This window comes from Phaenicophaeus curvirostris, chromosome 5, assembly GCF_032191515.1.
Source record: "Phaenicophaeus curvirostris isolate KB17595 chromosome 5, BPBGC_Pcur_1.0, whole genome shotgun sequence".
NCBI classification, from domain to species: Eukaryota; Metazoa; Chordata; class Aves; order Cuculiformes; family Cuculidae; genus Phaenicophaeus; species Phaenicophaeus curvirostris.
The window spans coordinates 46,844,358-46,864,311 of record NC_091396.1 but is presented as its reverse complement, the minus strand read 5'-3'; the positions used below and the strand labels follow the sequence as shown (position 1 = coordinate 46,864,311).

Genomic DNA, 19,954 nt, shown 5'->3' with positions numbered 1-19,954 from the left:
AATTCACTATTTCACTCCACAATCTTATTCTGAATTTATGGACCATTGCAGGTGGATGAGTTCCTGAGCTGAAAAGCCCTCAGATGCCAAGGCAATACATATCCTCTTGATGTTTAACTACTGCCGTCATCAAATCAGGTTTGAATAGGAGCAAAACAGTCAGTAAATTCAAGGTGAACAAGCCAGACAGAAGCAGAGGGACAGTCAGCCTGTGCCATTACCTTGCTCTGCCTCTAGAACGATCCTTGCTGTTGTAAACCGTTATTTACATCCTCTGCCCTGTTTAATCTGCAGCTCTCTCAGGGAAGGTGATGACATTACCCTCCTTTAAATCCTATTTCACTCCTCTCAGCAGAAGCCCTGATGCTGTTTAACTTTCTAATTCTCTGGGTGCCTTTGATGCCTAGTACCCACCACTACAACATTAAGCAGAGAGGCATAAATCCCTACCAAGAGTTGCAGCAGAAGAGCTTCCCAGCCTGACTGTAGAAAGTCTGGCCTTGTGGAAGTAAGAGGGCAATTCAGACTCAGAATCTGATCCAGGGACCTAGCTGGTACCACATACAAGCCATCATAAAAAGATCAAGATGCAAAGTGCAGGGCTGCAACTCAGTGCAGTTGCTATAGCATTTCCTAAGGTTAAAATGATCATTGAAGATCCCGGTCCTCAGCAATCTGCAGCCAGGCTCTTGCATTCCTTTCCAGTTCTTGCCACCTTCCTCCCTCCCTTTCCCTCAGAAATCACACAGAGCAAAAGCCAACGCCTTTTCAATGGCTGCAGTTAAGAAAGGACAAAACAAAAAAAGTGCAGGGTCTAGACAGCTGAGAGGCAGCCAGAAAGACATCAAGCTTTTTCACCGCAGATTGCAAGTGGTTCTTGCTTCTTGCCAGGGCGACAAATGCTACAGCCAAACAACCAGAAATTTCTGTACTGTGCTTGAGTCCATAAACAGAAGGACAATGTGTAATCAGCCATCTGAGCACCAAAGAATTATTCATCTTCAGGCAAGCAACAATACCTCACCATTAGTCAGATGGGGGAGGTGGAAGAAGTCCTCTACAGGAAAGGTTCCCACTGCAGTATGTATTTCTTTCGGAGGTGAACACACACAACCTTCCTCCCATCTACCCTTTCCACCCTCACACTCTTACTTATATCTAGCAGCTGGAAATCCTACCTTGATGACTGATCGTAAACGCTTGCACATGGCTCTGTCAGAGAGTGGGGCCAGCTGCTCTCCTGGCTCTGGAGGAAGCCCATAAGCTCTGTGGCATAATTCCTCCTATGGTGCTGTTGAAGCTGAATGCCTTCAAGGACTCCAGATGAGCAGGCTGTATATTCTGACTTGCCCATCATATCTGCATTTCTAGATTTTATTCCCACAAAGTGTTAAATCTCAAGACAAGCAGGTGACAGCAGCAGTCACCTGAGCAACCACTGTCGCTCATGAGCTTAAAAACAACTTCAGTTCATTACACAAGTCTAAATGCCAATGCATTAGGCAGTGAGAGGACTACTTAGGTAGTTTAAGTAAACTGGGAGACAGTGGGACTAACATGAGTGGAGGGGTTGTATGTATCAGGTGTAGAAAATCACTTTTAGTTTGCTTTTCTATGAATAACTCTAACGATGTTATGTCTACAACAATGAAACGAACCTAGGCACTAGAGACCCATATGCTAATATAAGTTTTAATACAAACATAGAGCATTACTCTAACAGAGAACAACTGGATTAACCACTGCCTAAATGTAATCAATTGAGAGCTAAGATAATTATACTTTAGATTTTGACCCTAAACATATTTGCAAGTCTTGAGACTACCCTGTGAAGAAAGAAGACATTATGCCAATATACCCACAGCAAAACGTAATAAAACAGAGAGCACAAGGAATATTAATCTTACCAAAAAAAATGCTTCTATAGCATAGGTACTGTTGATCCTCTTTCTATTTCTGTCTCATTTCTTTTTTGATATTCATCACCACCTCACCACAAGAGTTTATTTAGAAACATGATGGTCACACTTCTTAAAACAGCCAGAGCACTGAAATAAGGAGAGAGGCAACATAACTCTTAATCCCAAATAAGTCTATTCCTTTATTACAAGTACTCTTTTCTGCATTACTCTTCTCAAAGGGAAAACAAAATAATGTGTGACTCCTTACTTACGATGTCTTTAAGTCTGTTTTCTTAAGATCCTGAGGAAACAAGACTATTGGAATCCATTCCTATTCATTCATAAGACAGACCTTCTACTTAAATTTAAGTCATACCCATTCAAAGCACCTATTTCTGTTTTTACCAGAGCACAGAGTAAATTTTCTGCTCTATACTATATATATCTGTAGGATCATACTAGAACTACAGGGTCATAGTACCACTATCAAAGACCTAGGCCAGGAGGGAAAGGGAATACAATACCCAAGGGAATTTACAAAGTATTATCCATGCTACCAGAACAGTGCCGGTAAACCTGGCTGTGAGACATACAAAGGACCAGTATGTCCTTATGTAACTACACAGGGAAAGTAAAGAATCCTTAGAGAGGAGGTCTGTTGACAGTTGCTGAGTGAAATGATCTGGGCTTAGAAAATTGTAGCTCCTGGCTCAGGACCTGTGTTCAGTCTGCTACAGCCTCTTGGTTTTCTAGCTAAAATGCTGCAACCTCAAAGCAGCTCATCAGCTCACCTCCTTCTGTAAAATGCCTGTGTTCCAGTTGCCATGGCCTGCCCCATTCATCTTCTTGCCATCAAATATGCTCTCACCTCTTGCTTCCTGCTGTGTCAGTACATTAAATTCTTATAACAGGAGGAAAATATATTAAAGGAATAATAATAACACTGATAACGATAGTCTAAGAAATACATATTTCTTTCTCTATATTTCTCCTTGTTCGATTAGTTTCCCAGCAAGAACAGCATTAATCACTGGGGCAACAGATAAAAGATAAAGACCAATTTGAATTTTGCTGTGTGCTTCTGAGTGCATATGTGTGTTCTCAGGCAGCAGGGAGAGAAGCAGCAGGATAATCTGTCATTTTGTGTATTTATGCTGCTGGTTCTCCATTGTTACCACAGATTAAGATCATTCATGTCCTTATATTTTCTTTGGAGGTCATCTTTCAGGAAAGAAAAAAAAAAAAAGGACATTATGACCGAGTTAATTTCAAGCTATTTGTGCAAATCTCTAGGTATGGCTTGGTCACTGAGGGTATTTTATAACATATAAGAAATTTTAATCCTTACCTGACCTGACTTTTTACACTAAGAATTAGTTTTCCTACTCCAAAACAGTTACTGAAAAAGAGCTGTTGCAGGCGAGGAGAAGAGGTGCTTTTTAAATTATCTTAGTTCAAGCAGGTGAGAGTCCAGCTCTATCTGACCCTGAACTGCTGTGGAAGAAGCCATGGGTCCACAGATCTCACGGTCACTAGTTCTACTGAAATGAGTCCCTGCCAGCTTTGCCCAAAACCACTTCCCTTTATCCTTGGGTAAGATGGAGTGTGGAACAAAGCAGAGATTAAAAAGTAGATGAGTGGTTAGCAAGCCATATGGATACAAGCTTCTCTCTTTTCCAAACATTTATCTACCCAAAATAGAGTTGCTACAAGCACCATCCTACCACCTCCAGCCATTTCACTCTCCATCTTTAAGTCTTGCCATTTTCCTTCCATAACTCTATGAAATAAATATGACTTGTCCTCTGAATCTTAGTTCCTTGTCTACATGTCCCAGTTCCTCCTTTCTTTACCCACTTTTACACATTTATCCATTAGAACATTCTGAACATTTCCTGCTCTGGGGTTCATGCCTACTAATAAACAATTGGTATTCCCTGAAAGTGTCCTTACCAACAAAATTGTCTCTGCAAATAGATTTTCTTAAGCGCATCTAATACAAGACACAGCAAAATAGGCAGCACCAGTGGAAAACTCTCAAAGCAATTCTAAGACGGTCCCTTAATGAATCACTATAAGGGAGAAGTGTCAACAGACCGAATTTTCTCAAAAAATCCCACTATAAGAAGAAAGAAGGGGAGCAACTGCATCCCATGCAATACCAAGAAAAAGGAAATCTGAGTTCTTACCTCTTTTGGCTTTATTTTTCTGTTGAAATTTTGTGGAATCAAATTATTATTTTTCAGATTGTAATAGAAGTAATTTTCAGATTGTAATAGAAGTAGGTGCCATGAACAATATGGCACCTACTCACATACCATCTAAGCGAGGGTGAAAGGAACCAACACCACTGTCCTACAGAAAGCCAAGGCATTAATTAGATGGTTTCAGAAAGAGGGTCTGTCACAACAGCACAGTTACATTTCTCATTTCTGCACATTCATTGAAATATGAACTGAGAAAGGTAAAAGGTACATTCCCATCTCTCAGTCAGTCTCGTAAAATAGCAGAATCAAACATACAAACCCCAACCCTCAAAAAAACCTCCCCACTTCTCCCAACAAAGCCGAAATGGAACTATACAATCTGCAATTATTCTAACAATGTTTGCAGCTTCTAGGCATTTCCCTGAAGTATATAAATAGCAAGCACAGCAGATATGCTATTACAAAACATGAGCCAGTTCCCCAACTTTATTGGAGCTATAACCATTGATTCTACTCTATCTATTTCTAAGCAGTTACTTTTGCAGTATTTGATCTCTTCATCATATTTTGTCACTGCACAACTGACCTAAAATAACACACTTTTTCTATCCTTTCATTTGGCTTGTGATCAAATGTATGGCCAACCACACTAGCTTTAGCTCCTGAGTAATGTATTAATCAGATTTTGGAAATAATCTTCAACATGACTTTCAAGAAACTTTTTTGGCAGGGCAAAAGTCATGTCTAAATACACAAAGGGGTACTGTTCCATGAAAAAAACCCCAGAAGTACATACTGATGTTATAAGGGTACTTTCCAAGAAATGCATGCCTGTCTGCCTGTCAGAAGGAGGTAGGTATCAGTTTACTACAGCTTACAACTTCTTATCCTTTATTACAGAACATGGTGTGCTTTTTGGTCACCTGAAATCAAACAAATATTTCAAGAAGTTCTTAAGATAAAAAAAAAAAAATCAGAGAAAATTTAAAAAAGCACTGAAATTCTTGAAAAGTGCCAGCCCCCCCTGCATATGCTAGAACAAATCTTCATTTCCAAAAATTGTAATAGGCCACAACTGGCTACATGTGTCAAAAACAGCAGCTAAGATTTTGCTGCAAGTCCCAAATGACTGTTCAGATCTCGAGATTAAAGGCAATGTAAACTCAGCCCTTGTAAAAATGAATCAGCTAACTCAGGCATTCTGTAAATTATTAGTATGAAGAAACAAAAAGACGGTGTGGGTCCCAGCAGAACACATAGAGGAATGGTTGAATTTTCTAATTGACAATGCCACAATGCAAAAACAGGCCATCCAAAGAATGAGTGTAAACTATATATTGAGAAACCGTACTATGCACCTACTTGTGGCACTCAAGTTTGCCACACACATTGAATCAAATCCCTCCCCAGAAGTCACAAAAGAGCAGTCACCATTTGAGGTTGACAGTGGTTAGTAAGCTACATGTTCAAATATCACTGGTGATAATGTCAACAAATGACAGCATACACCAGTGTATGCATGAGCTGTTTTACAAATACAGTGTTTCTTATTACTGTAATTATGTTTAGCAGAAATACAAGGCTGTGCTCATTTCCATCATCAGTACTTGTCAGCACTTGGGAGTGTAGGCAGCTCTGATAAAGCATTACAGTAAAATCACATTCTCTTTTTGCATGGGTATTGAGCTCCTGGTTCACTATGAAACTTCAGAAAGGCAGCATACCTGTCTTCCACAGAAAATGAGTGAAATAATGAAATACAAGGATTATATTTTAGATTACATGAGCTTTAGAGGTAATCTGAGCATCCTGATCAGTGCATCAATAAATATAATTTATACACAACACATAACATGCCACCTGTCCCATCCAATATTCAGTTAAAACATGGAGATTACTTTTATCACTTTCTCATACAGAACATTATCATATCACATACATGTTTCTGGCAAGGTAGCTGCTAAATTGCACATCAAAGATTCTACATTTCAGTGTGCACTATATTATTCTACATACTTGTGAAGTATTTAGTTGTCATTTGGTATTACTGAATTAATAACACTGTAATCTACATGAACAGTAGTTTGCATGAAAATTTCTATCTTACATTTGGATTCTTGCTTCCAAACTCTGCTTTCTTTCTCCATCCAAACCATGTTACCATCTAATAGCCATAGAAGAGATGCGATTGAGAGTAAGTAAGTACGATAAGTAAGTAGATTTCACTGCATCAATGCAATTCTACCATCTCACTGAACAGGACTGTAGTGGTGGAGAAAGGACTGTACTCTGAAACACAGTACAGGCTGAGGGAATTAATCTCTTTAAGAAAAAATACTTGAGGAAGATGCAGAAAAGGAGGGATGAGAGCCAGACTGTATAATTCTCAGTGTCAATGGTACTAATGGGCCAATGAAGTAAATTTTTTTTTAAGCAGAGACTCATCAAAAGCTTTTTATTTTTACTTTAGAGCTTTGCAGTCTTGGGATGAAAATGTCACTAGTGACGTAAAAGAAGCACAAAGTAAATTAAAGGCCTATCTCTCTCTGCGCTTCCCCCTCCCCTCCAAATTATTATCTATGCATGTAAAAGAAAGTACCTGGGCAAGACCAAGGGTGAGACAATTGCGTTTGTCTCAGCTGACAGTGAAAGTTTAATTAGACTAAAAAGTCTTCTGTGCAATTTTCCTTTGTGATATACACAGTAAGAAAGAATTTAGCCCAGAGATGCATGTTATGAAAAGATATTAATCAAGATTATTGAAGCCTCAATCAAAAACACAGTTAGAAGGCTGGAAAGCCTAATGGTTAAAATAAAAGACAGAGAACTTTATTCTGAGCCATGCCAATGGGCTAGGCTCTCCATATGGATAATGGGCAGATCATCTCTTCTTTTCTTTAGAGAGAACGTTCTGCATATTATGTATCATATATATCCAATCTGTGTCTTTAGGATCATGGCTCAAAACATTCACAAGTAATTTAAATGTTCATCTCTGAGCTACAGTTTGAACAGTTTGGCAGGGTCATTATCTTCATCTTAAAGATCAAGAAGCTGAGACATGCCCTGAATCTGTAACACAGTTTCTGGTTCCTCATGGAGAACATAACCAGAAGTCCATCTGTCCTCCCAGAAGGGTTCTGATTTCTTTTTCACAGAAAACTGTCTGTGATTTTGGTCCTGAGACTCCAACCAACCATGTCCTGGGGCAGACATATTAAGAGGCCTCTCCTAGGTCAGTGGGCCCTAGAGCCTCCAGAAGCTTATCTGGAGCAGTCCTCCTTAAGGACCCACACACCAACTGGAAACATACCTGGGATTCGCTGAACTGAAGGTGTTTTGAATGGAAGACTCAAGTGACACCATGCATGGCTTTCTAGACTAGCTTTACTTAGTAATTAACTTAAAAGATACCTTTGCACAATGATTTGAAAATGGAATGACTCAGTTGTGAACTGGACAGAATGGGACACCCAAAAGCATATGGACAGTCTAAAAAGCTTTGAGCAGAGACTCACTAAACAAATTCTGAGCATATAAGCAGCTGACATGGAAGCACACACCGAGTTAATGAGTGCCCCTTTAACTCATTTTCACAGAAGTTTCCCAAATCCAGGAATCCTTGAATTAATTATTGAAGCTGCACTTTAAATTAGGAAATACAGACATGTAGGATCCCAGGACCTTTAACAATTAGTAGTGAAGCAAGTGAGAAACATGGCAGGGTTGCAAGAATATGACATGGCACTATAGAGTGACACTCATCTAAAATCAGCCTGCATGGCATGCTACTTGACCACATACAAGAGCTCTTGGCTTGCCTTTGCTGCCTATCTAGGGTAATGTGTCAAAGCTGAAGTCCCATAGGGGATATTACTATTACAGAAGAATCTGGTATGTCAGCCAAGACTGGCAGCAGGAATTGAGTACAACTCATGCCACTTCTGAACAGACTATGCTTGATTCCAGAACAAAACCATGTGTGAGAAAATCAAATCAGCATGTCTACTCAGGAGTGGCAGAGCACAGGCACTGTTTACAACTTTGTGAAAAAAACCATGAATTGGAACTGCTTTTTCTCTCAATTTCAGTTAATAGAAAAAGGCCAGCCTTTGTTATCTTCCTTCAAGGCCTCACAGAAGGATATTTGAATCATAGAAATGTTTCTATGAATACAGCATAGAGTCATACATCTCAACTGTTTCTCACTCAATTCCTGCCTAACATCCACTGATCTGAGTTTCACCACCTCTCAGGAATGTTATAAATTTAAAACCAAAATTAAGTTATAAAAGTTTTAAATGGCAATATCATTGCCACTGGGTATTCTTCTCTTGATTCTCTTTGTCTTGGATGTTTGTCTAAGACTATATCCCATGTTTGGGATCTTCACAAACTGAAAAGCACTTCATTGGTCTGTGCACATACTGCGTATTTTTACAGCACTTAATTTCCCCAGTTGTTTTAGCCTAAAAGCTAAAAGCCTAGTGCTTTAAAACACTTCCGACAGTACTCAGACTGCATAAATACAGTAGGTATCTTGGTGTACATTACAAACTGAAGAAATTTTTGCAGCCATTATTCTCTTGTGTACTTCCGAGACAGTGATGTGTAAACCTAAATTCCCTGGATTTTTGTGTCACTTTGGGATTACAGACTTGGTATTCTGTACAGGCATTATATGCATTTAAAAATTTTTAGTTACTTACATAAGAAAATAAGTAATACAAATAACAGATACTTCTAACACAGTGAGAATAATAATTCTCTACCCCAATTCTTGCTATTTTGCACTAGATGCTTTACTTTCAATTTTATCATGTTTGATATTTCTACAGTGGGCCAGAAGTCTTTGGTGTCTAGTAGAGAAGACATGCAGAAAAAAAAAAAGTAAATTTTGAATCCAAGGAGTCTGCAATCTAATCAGAAAAAAAGATATGACACATAAATACAGCAAAATAGAAAATAAGAAACCAAAAAACGTGACAATATTGATTGGCTCAACAAATAGCTGCCTTGGCTCATCATCAAATTAACCTCTAACAGTATTTTGGCATGCATCATGGTGAAAGGAAGGTTGCAGGGGGACTGGAAGAATAACATGCAGTTGCCTTCTGTAAGGAATCAGGAATCAGAAAGAGTCTTGTGATCAAATCCAAGAAGTGAGTAGAAAAATGCTTGAATCATGCTGATCAGAATGGGGAAAGAAGAGGCTAAACTGTGCAAGGCCTTGAAAGTGAAGAAAATAGTTTATTTCTGAGCAGAGAAAGAGAAGAGAAAGCTGTAACAAGATAATAACTAACTCTATTTGTACTGCTCATAGCCTTAGGTAGCTATATTTTATGTTCCCTGAAGAACAAACTTGTTCTATTAGATTTTTCCACCACTTAGATCTAAAATTGTAAGCAGGCTTGACAATGGTGATGTCAAATACAAGCAAGATAAAACAACCATTAGGCATCTGAAAACCATAGATGGAGATACTGCCCAAATGGGAACAGACAATTTCTTCTCAATTTCACCACACAAATAACACAACTTAAGCTGACAGAATCAAATTCTGCCAAGAGTAAGGAAGAAAGGCAAGACATCTGCGCCGCAACAACAATAAAATGGCCTGATATTGAAATGCAGAAAGTTGTAATGGAGGTACGTATTGACCTTTATCTTTCTTTCAGTGGGGAGCAGGAAGTGTCAAAGAGTTATTGCTTTAATATCAGCTGAGATGAGGCCATTTGGTCTGGTGTGTGTGTATCCAGGAAATCACTGCTCTAACTATGTTTTTAGAAGCACTGTGACACTTTATTAAATCTTCTTGATGCTCTTTCAGCAGATAGTGGTTTCTACAGGTTAGGCAGGAAGCTTTCGGAGGAGTTTCTCTTCAAGCAAGCCAGTGTCATTTCCAGCTTGACCAAGCCCACAAAGGTCCAGGGCTCCTCTCTGTTATGCTCTTATAGCTAAACACAGTTCTGCTGCCTTTATAAATTATGGAAAATCTCCAATAAATTAACAAGCAGGATCAAGACCACAAACTTTATTCTTCTGGAGAAGAAATCGTACAAAGATTTTCTCTAAAATTACAGCTAGCAACTTAGGAGAAGGAACTGTAATGCTTTCAAAGTTTATGATGAACAGTGACAAAACCTGGGGTAATTTCCCCTCATTTAGGTGACACTTTATTAATCACCTATTGGGTGTTTGAAGATAATGACTCAATTAATCCAAGTCCTGCTGCCAACTGGATTTACAGAGTACAAGGGGACAATGTTAAACCTTGGCTTGGAATTAATTACTTTAATAGATGTAAATTCCACTGCAGCCAGAGGTACCTCAAAGAACCACAGATTGGTTGTGGCTGGAAAGGACCTCTGGAGGTAATCTGGTCCCACTTCTTTGCTCAAGCAAGGTTACCCAGAAGCAGTTGCTCAAGACCATGTACAGATGGCTTTTGAATATTTATGAGCATGAACATTGCACCACTCAGAGTAACCTGTGCCAGTGTTTAGTCACCCTCACAGCAGAAAACCCTGTTTCTTCATATTTAGAGGGAACCACCTGTGTTTCAGTTTGTGTCCATTGCCTCTGGTCCTGTCACTGGGTACCGCTCTCACCTTTATAACCTCCCTTCAGGTACTTGCACACATTGATAATATTCCCCATCACCCACCCCCGCTACCTCCGAACTCATCTCCAGGCTGAACAGTCCCAGCTCTCAGAATTTTCTCACAGAAGAAATGCTCCAGTCCCTTAACCATCTTAAAGGCCCTTCTCTGGACTCACTCTAGTAACTCCATCTCCCTTTTGTGCTGAGAAGCCCAGAACTGGACACAATATTCCAGGTGTGGTCTGACCTCCTACACTTAGTGTTTTCTGGTATAAGTAACTAGGACTACATTAAAAATGAAGAGAATGATCATAAATATACTCAAAACCAATCAATCCCAGTTAAACCTTCTGGAGCAGACAGAAAGCAACCATGAAACTTGTACAGATTTCAAAGTCCTTGATTACATTAACATCTTCTGCCACAAGCAGCAGAAACAGTTTCAGGGAAGCAGATGGAATAATTTAATTTTTTTCTCCACCTAGATGACAATATAGCTTTCTCTAGAGGTTTGATAAAGGCACACTCTAACCAATAATCACTCACAAGTTTCTCATCTAGTGTATGCTGGTGTCAATGAAAGTATGCTCATTTCTGCAGGATGAGGTTCTGATGTAAATCAAGATTTTTAAACAAATGTTTCACACTAATTGATGATGTGATAGCATGCCGCTGGAACAAATAATTTTCAAACTCTGAAATCTGCTCAGATTGGTTACTTACAGCATTCTTGTCTCTACACAGACAAAAAGAGCCATTTTAAGGTGTTTATTTCTAATCAGTACCATATTCTGTCTGCCACACAAGTGGTCCCAAAACTTCTGGATTTTTAGGATGAAAGTACTACACTGGAACAATTAAGTCAGAACACCTGAAATTCTTTTTTTTTTTTTTTTTGTAGGAATGATTTACACCAAAGAGGTTGGAGCCTCTCTGTGTTGGAACACCTGCATTTTGCCAGAAATTGATCTTGATAGCATTTCTTTAAAATCTTCTACAGGACAGCTATAAAAGGAAAAGGAAAAATTGTTCTACCTGGAAGTAATACTGCATTGCTTTTCTTACCATGATAAACTTCTCTATTGCAGCCATATGTGCCATCATAATAATAAATAACCATACACCCACCTTGCATTAAGCTTTGTGATTCTCCTAGGAATGCATCTCCCCATGTATGGAACCATGGAATCATAGTCAAAATCATGTTCTTGTTCACATTGAGGCAATCCTACTTACATTAGTGGGTTTGCACTAGAACAGGAGTGAAACCTGTCCCAATTATGATGAACATGTGCCATAATAATTCATCAAGCTGTTTGTTCATCAACACAGGACAAAGTTTTGTGGTGATTTACCATATGCAACTTTATTAAAACAAAAATAATACTAATAAATAAATAATCATATGGAGCAGAATATATAGAGAACACAACTCCTGTGAACTTAGAAGTAGGTAGTAAACAATAAGAAACCAAGGAACTGCAGAAGACTAATTAACTCACCTGGATGCTAGGTGGTGAACGATTTTTTCGGGTTGTAGTGGTGGCCATTGTAGTTGTGGTTTCCATGACTGTAGTAGACATTTCTGGTGGCACAGAGGTTGTAGGTGTTGTTCCCAAGATGGAAGGGACTTCTCCAACGAGCCGGACACTTCCATTGATCTTGATGTTGGGATTGTTCTCTGCTGCCATGTTCAGCACTTTCAAGCCATTGTAGTACAGACCGGAGAGCTGGCCTTGGAAGAGACGCCCTCTGTCTTTCCCTCCTATGGCTATTTGCGCCTGGGTGTTGAAGATCGTTAACTGTCGTCCTAGTGAAGGGGGGTGAATAAGATTATTGCCAGACATTTCTTTCACTTTGCATCTTACATTGAATCCTGGCCGGGTATGATGGTGAACAAAGAAGTAGATTCATTCTTGGTAGTGTTTATGATGACTGTAGAAATACAATATGGAAATGCACTGCCTAAAGCTCATTATTAAGGAAGATTAGCCTGAAAGCAAGAACAGCTAAAACTGAATCTCATATTCAACATTCACTCACACATCTAAACTCTTGAAGAGCTTTGACTCAGAAATTTGAATCCACTCTTGAATTCAAAACTACAAAAAGTCTTCAATATCTGGCTATTTTTTTATCAATTCAGATTGCAGTACCTGTCAAGCTTTAGCCCATAAATAAACCTTCTATTTTGATTAGTCAAAGAATGGGATAACTCATAAAGCCACTTTTAATAATGCAAAGGTTTTAAGGGGTGGCTTAAGGACAGTAAAATATTAGAAAAATATTGATGGGGATATAAGAATTGTATAGGAATCTTAAGACAGGATCAGTCATGATTTTCCACCTATGCATTGCATGTTGTGATGGCTCGCAAATCTACAGCCAAGAAATACCAAATGCAAACATTTGTGGTATCTCTGAAAGAGCAAAGTTTATCAAATAGTGAGGATATCATAGTGTTTCATACATTTAAGCCCCAGAATGCCTTACATGTGACTTCCCTTTTACACACAATGTAGGCAGGTTAAGTGATTTACTGAAGGTTACACCATGAGTGTTAGGATGAGTCTAATATCATATGTAATTAAAATATATTTGTTAAAAATAAATCCAGTAACAATTGCCAATTCACCTAGTTTTGCAAGACACAAATCACATTCAGCCTGGACTGCTCTACAAATACTGCTTACGTCCTAGGCTGCACTAGGTTGACCATGTTAAGAAGTAATTGGCTTCATGCAGTGCAATTGCAGTACCTATAATTTCAATGTTCCTCAGAAGATTAGGGGCATTCCACCTGGTATCTGTTGAAATAACAAATAACCAGACCGAGCATAGCTCAGAAGGGTTATCAGTGCAGCATCAAGTCAACTATCATTCAAATATCTACTGTGTTTTCCCATTTTTATGAAGGTTGTACCACATGTTCCCATCCCACTCCCGTTTCCCAGTTCTCATTCACCATTTCCTCTCTCTAGTCCACCCTGATGAGAGTTGCAAAATGCCACCATGTAGCAAAGTAAAGCCTATAACTCACTGCTCATTCCTTCACAACCAGTGGTTAGAGTAGATCAAAATGTGAGGGAGAGCTCACCAATTTTAGTGGTCGTCGTGACGGGTCTCGAAGTCAAGTGGTGATGCGGTGTTGCATCATCTTATGGTGACAGGATGAACCATGGGGAAGAGAATGGGGACAAGAGAAGAAATGTATCTGAAAGCTGTTCCTGTCCCCAAAGAGGGCCCTAGCTAATTATGCAAAAATGTGTGGAAAGGTGTAACATATGGAAATGTGGAGGTGTGCTGCACATCCCTTGTGCTCCTCACACACAGATTTGTAAATGAAACACTAGGACTTGATCATGATGGAGTAACTGCATTGATGAAGAAATGAGAAATAAAAATGGGGAGGGTATCTTTCCCCTGGGAAGTGTTGAAACACCTGATGCAATATTCTGCATCTCAGGAGGTGTTAAACTTACCAGAGGTGACATATGTCTATTAAAACATCAACAAACACGCACTGAAGCCATACATCCTCATCATGTAAAAACAGAATCTTTCCTTTTGTCTATGAGGAAAATAGGATCCAGCAATAGTACCTGTTAAAATACTCAGCCTCCTCATCCTGGCTCCTGTCTGAGCTACAGAAAACACCACTGTATACTGTAGAAGGCCAGACTCTTGTCATATACCATGTCCTCAGAGTTTGGTTTTCTTCTGTTGTGCTTTGGATTTCTTAATGGATATGCTATCAGTTCTTAACTACACTATTTTTCCTTCTCCTCACACATTCCCTCCCTCTAGCACTATATTTCTTGCCTTACTGTCCCTGCCCCTGCATACTCGTACATATGAGTTACTACTGTTCCCTCCTTCGCACCTCACTCATGATCAAGTGCCAAAAGGCAGAGGTGAGATACATAAAGAAAAGGGAGTTATTTTACTAGGAAAGCTCCCCAAGTCAGGATAGAAAAGAGATTCCTTCACTTTTACTTGAGGATTATGACTCTTCTCAGGGTGTCATCCATTCTAACCCATTAGAACACAAGCTCTTAGCACAGCTTTAGAGATATCTGTCATATCACTTGCTTCACCTTTAAGGATGAGGATTCAGCATATTAAGGCTGAAAAAAAGACAATCTCTCCATTTGTGGGTCTTCCTCTGCATTTTTCTAATGCTGAAAGAAAGTGTACTCCAAGGAAATGGCCCCACTCTAGTAAAGAAGGAACTTCTATTGTATGTTTTGTGGTCTCCCTCACTTGTGAAGTAGTCTTCCAGTCCAGGATTCATGCACTGCACCATATGGTTAATGCTGGAGACAGCACTGGTACTAGAAATGTGCTGGCTAAAAGAACAATCACTTGTTGGAGTCACCTACAACCTGTAATTCCTCATTCTATGATGGTGTACACAAGCATGAATAAAGACAACAGGGAATGCATATGGAATGAGAGAAAACTGTTGATAGAGTATACATATAACTCTGCCACAACAGGCAGCATACCTTTTGATGATATGGTTCTGAAGCCCTAATTTCCCTAAGTAAAATTTTTTCGGCTACTGAATTTTATTGAAGAACTGTTTACATTAGTAAATTCTATTAGGCATGTAATGGTTGCAGACTTACAGTCGTTTTCCAAAGACAACTCTTCCTACTGCTATTTTAGTGTCAAACTGGAGGAAAATGATGAGCATATTTTAAGTTTCTGAAGAGTTCTGTAAATATTCTGAATGGTTCAAGTCCTCATTTCTTTGTTTGCTCTCTCATTGACTTCTTCATTTGGAAAACTGAATAGTAATTAAAAGTTTCACAGACAAATCTTAAGGAAGTGTATCCTTTCAGTAACACTGGGAGAGATTTTGGGCCTGTGGTCACTCACATCAACAAGACTTCACATGTAAGTGAGAGTGATTTGAAGGATTACGGATTTCCAGGATCAGTCCTTTTGGTGACATGCTTCTGAGTCTTTATTAGCTCATCCAACTGCAGAATATGTAACATCTGCACCTTGGCAGATACCAAGTACTCTGCTAAGGAAACCTACTGGGTTTATAACTTCTTAAATTGAACAGTTTAGGACTAATACTTCTTGTGTTGCTCACCTATATATTCTCAGAGAAGTTAATGGCATTTAATGCTTTGCTTATTACTCATATAATTCTAGATTGTAAACTTGTGCCTCTCTTAAAAATATTTTAAATCTATTTATACAATAATAATAATAATGAAAAAAAACCCGAAACACTAATGATGCCACACTAGAAAGATGTTATGTTATATTTGTTTCCAAGAATGAACTATTTCATTATTATGAATAATGCAACAGTGGTACCACAGAAAGACCCAATCTACTTCATTCAAAAATATCAATTGAAAAGTGTTTCATCTTACCTCACTCAAGCCAAGAACTCATATGTGCAAGACAGATATTCTATACGTTGTCTCTTTGATGAATCTATCTATTCCTCCATCCACCAGTTCATCTTGTTCCATTTTGATAGCAAACTACCTTTTTACTCATCATCTTTATACTTTGGAATGAAAAAATAAAGCTATATTGCCTCAGGTGTTGCACTGTACAATGTTGTTCCCTAACACAAAGTGTGAAGACTGGATTTCCTTTCACTTCAGTAACAACATGGCTCCACCTTTCTAGCCTAAAAACACTCAGTGCTTTGAGAGTGTCTGAATGCACAAATATTTCGTCTTTTAGACCCTACTGTATGTGCGATTGTCTTTTAACAAAGCATTAGTATCCACAAAAGGTAGACTTCAGTTCAAAACTTCAAGATGGCTTACAAATGAAAGTGCCTTAGCATGCTTATAAGCTCAAACTTGGAGAAGCAGTGACATAAAATAAAATATTTAGTGGAAAACAAAAACAAAAAAAAGAACAAACCCAAAAGAAAACAGGTGGGTTTCTCAAGCACATGAATTGCATCAAGGAATTGGACATGCATCTGTTTTAACAAAATTGAGGCAACCATTTTCTTTAGTGTTAAAGGGACTTTAGCAATTCAAACTTACCAAAATTATCCTCTTTTTAGTATTAAGCTTTATTTAATTATTTTAGTTTGACTTTGCAAATCAATAGGGCGACCTGCAGAGACCCAATAAGCATTTTCTGTATATCTTTATCTTAAAATTTATTTACAAGTTAGCTGAATTAACTGTTCCATAAAATCCTGGTGGTAAAAAAATATTTCTGATGTAGCTACACAAATATTTTTCTCTTACTCTCACAAATACTTTAGTTAGGTACAAACATTACACCATTGTAGACCAAACCTGAAAGTGGGCCACATTATCAGGTCTCATTGAAGTCAACGGGAAATGAGTGCACACAACACTTTGCAGGATCAGATGCTTAACATAAAAATATTTTGATTGTAGTTAGCCACAACCTTTGTGATTTTAATTTAATTTATACTGGGTAAATCAATATGTTAATTCAGCTGAGGATTGATGTTTGAAACAAAACATATTTTTTTTCCAAACCTACAAAACATTGTGTTTCATCTTGGAAAAACGGGTAACAAACATAGTCTAAGTCAGCACAGAAAATGCATTATCTGAGTTCAAAGGTTGCCCCCTTTAATTAGCAGTGCTTTCTTAAAAGGAAACAAGAGAAGATCATGTTCTGCTTTTTGTAGACTTCAACGCAAGGAGTTAGTTACATTGATGAACATATATTTTTATTTAATACCTCATTTAGTATACAGGGAGAGGATCTTCCTGACTTATGTCCCACTGTATTACCAAGAGCCCAGTCCAAACCCTGCAGAAACCAGTGAGAGCTCTTCTGTTACCTTCAACAGGCATTGGCATGGGCTCTACATCCAAGATATTTTTATTCCCTTCCAAGTTCCTGGTAAAAGAACATTATTGTTCTGATAGGAGTCCCCTGTCAACAGGTCACTGAGACTATGCAGAACTCCCACTCAAGCCAGCTGGACTTATGCATGTTAACAAGCCTGTTGCTGAACTGAGGCCAATTACCCCAGGCAAACCGATAAAATTAAGTAGCAATGCCTGAGATTAAGTTATGGAAGAATTTGATCCATAAATATATATCATTTGAGTATTCCAACTGTACTCCAGGCATAGCATAAAAGCGACAGAACAATCATCTTTCTCTTCTCCCTCATTATAGTATAAATGAAAATATTAAGAAAAGTTTTCTTTACAACATTTTTTTAAATTGTTCAATTGTCTTAATACAGCTAGGAAACACACAGCCATAGTGGCTAATTAGACTACTGAAAAAAAAGAAAATTACAGAAAGTGGTTTAACAAATAGGTTTGAATTTGTTTTTAAGAAAATTTTGATAATAAGGATATAAATGTCATTTAAAAAGAAATCAAAATAGGAAAATCATGCAGTGGTTAAATTGCCATAATACATGTTGTTGCTCTTTGCTCTTCTTTGATTTGTTTTTCTTTTTTTTTTTCTGTAGAAAATGTCTCCTGAATTTTTGCTTGTTTGTTTGTCATTACTATGATAACAAGCTTAAAATTTTGTCCCTTTAACTGCATTTTAATAGCAATGTATTATAGCATGATTTATCAACATATGGCAGGTGGAAGCTGACACAAATTATAATGAAAATTAAAACAGTCATTTATGCAGCAGGCGATTATCATTTAAGAAACATTTATTTGCAGGCTTTAAAAATGAGGGTTTAGAATCAAATGGGTTTAAAATGAAAGTTTTAATGACTGTTACCTTTTTCCTGCAGCCACTCCTCTACGGGCCGGTTATATTTGAAGGGGATTTTCTGTTTTACCATTTGGAACCGTTCACTATCAGTGTTGCCTTTAAAGTTTAAAAAAAAGCTTAAAAACAATCTGAAAAGTCAATGAAATTGTTAAAACATCCTTGATTTTTTAGGATTTTTTTATGAACTTATTTAGCTATAAATAAATAAGTGCGCATGTGTGTACATACATATTTGAAAAAAGAGACATATTAGTAAGGTGGGGAATAGTTACACATCCAACTGCCTGAGGTTCTGGAAGGTCAAAGAATTTAAATCCTAACAAAAAGATATCTCAGGTCCTCCTCAGTGTATTTCTTTATCCAGATAGGTTAGAAGGCAAGCGTAATTTGTCTGGGACATGAGACAGTGAATGAACTCAGTATCATGAGTTAAAACATTTTGTTCAGACTCTAGATGTGATTTCACAAGGACACAGCACAATATATCAGTCACACAAACATACAGTTAGTAGTATTTTGATAAAACTTCTCACAGTAGTAAAATATATGTTAGGACTAGAAACCCAGTAAACAGAAATAAAAGAATGGGAGAAATTACCAAAAATTAATGCTGAAAGGATGCAACAGGATGAGTTTTAAAAAATCTGAGAGAGGGAAGATAGAAAAAAAAGGCGAGGTAAAGTTTAAAAAGAGAAAGAGCAGTTAATTAAGGATTCATGAAGGCTTTTGTCCAGTTACCAAAGACTTGGGCCTGTTGCCAGAAGAAAACAGGAGCTTAGAAAACTACTTTACATGAGCAGAAATAACTACTCAAGATGTAAATTCTGGTAAGTGGAATTCCATTGTTCTGTGTTGATGGATAATGGAATTATCCAGTAAAGAGTGTTTTGGAGGAAAGCTCTTATCCCTTGCGCAGTAGAGAAAGGAATATGATTCATAAAAAATCTGTCCAAATTCCCTGGACACTGAAAAAAATTGTCACAGTCACTTTCTGACTCATTCTAGATTTTGCTTTTGTATTATTTAAAAAAAACCCCTCTTCAGTCAGATAGGCATAAGAAGAGTGCATCTTTTACAAACTTCATTATAATACTGCAGAAAACTTCACTAAGGCCCCAGCTTACTTAAGTAATACTACCATAAACAGAAGTTCAGTAGATCAGTAGTGCTCCAATACATTTTGAATAAATGGTAGTCCAATTGTCGGCAAGTGTTCTACACAATTTGCAGTACTGCTTTTAGAATCCCAAACATAAGTAATAAGGCTTCATATTTATTTGGCTTTCTGAAAGAGATGCTGGACTGTTTTTTCAATGTAAGGACACATCAAGGAAAAAATTTGTATGGCTAACAACTGGCAAGATGCTCCACTCAGTCAACAGAAGACACTTTCATACTGCAAGCAATATGACTAAATCTCATAAATAGTAAATCTCACATTCTCGGTATTCTTTAATGTGTAAGTGTTGCTCAGAAATGCTGCCAGATTGTATGAGGTATATGCTGACCATAGCTAT

At 37.9% G+C, this 19,954-nt stretch overlaps 1 protein-coding gene across 32 annotated transcripts in view; it reads right to left on the bottom strand.

Moving 5' to 3' along the window:
* The window catches only part of NRXN3 (neurexin 3), a 960,997-nt gene that overhangs the window by 99,106 nt on the left and 841,937 nt on the right, over nt 1–19,954 (bottom strand). For 11 of the 32 annotated variants that reach the window (XR_011337550.1, XR_011337551.1, XM_069858542.1 and 8 more), the window contains 3 exons: nt 18,444–18,533; nt 13,810–13,869; nt 12,215–12,522 (listed from right to left, as the gene is read on the bottom strand). Coding sequence is in view for 30 of the 32 variants with exons in the window: in XM_069858542.1 (XP_069714643.1) it covers nt 12,215–12,522; nt 13,810–13,869; nt 18,444–18,533 (458 nt within the window). In the remaining 2 variants the exon portion in view is untranslated. The remainder of the gene's footprint in view (nt 1–12,214; nt 12,523–13,809; nt 13,870–18,443; nt 18,534–19,954) is intronic. The other 21 variants (XM_069858546.1, XM_069858556.1, XM_069858557.1 and 18 more) reach the window with 3 other exon arrangements.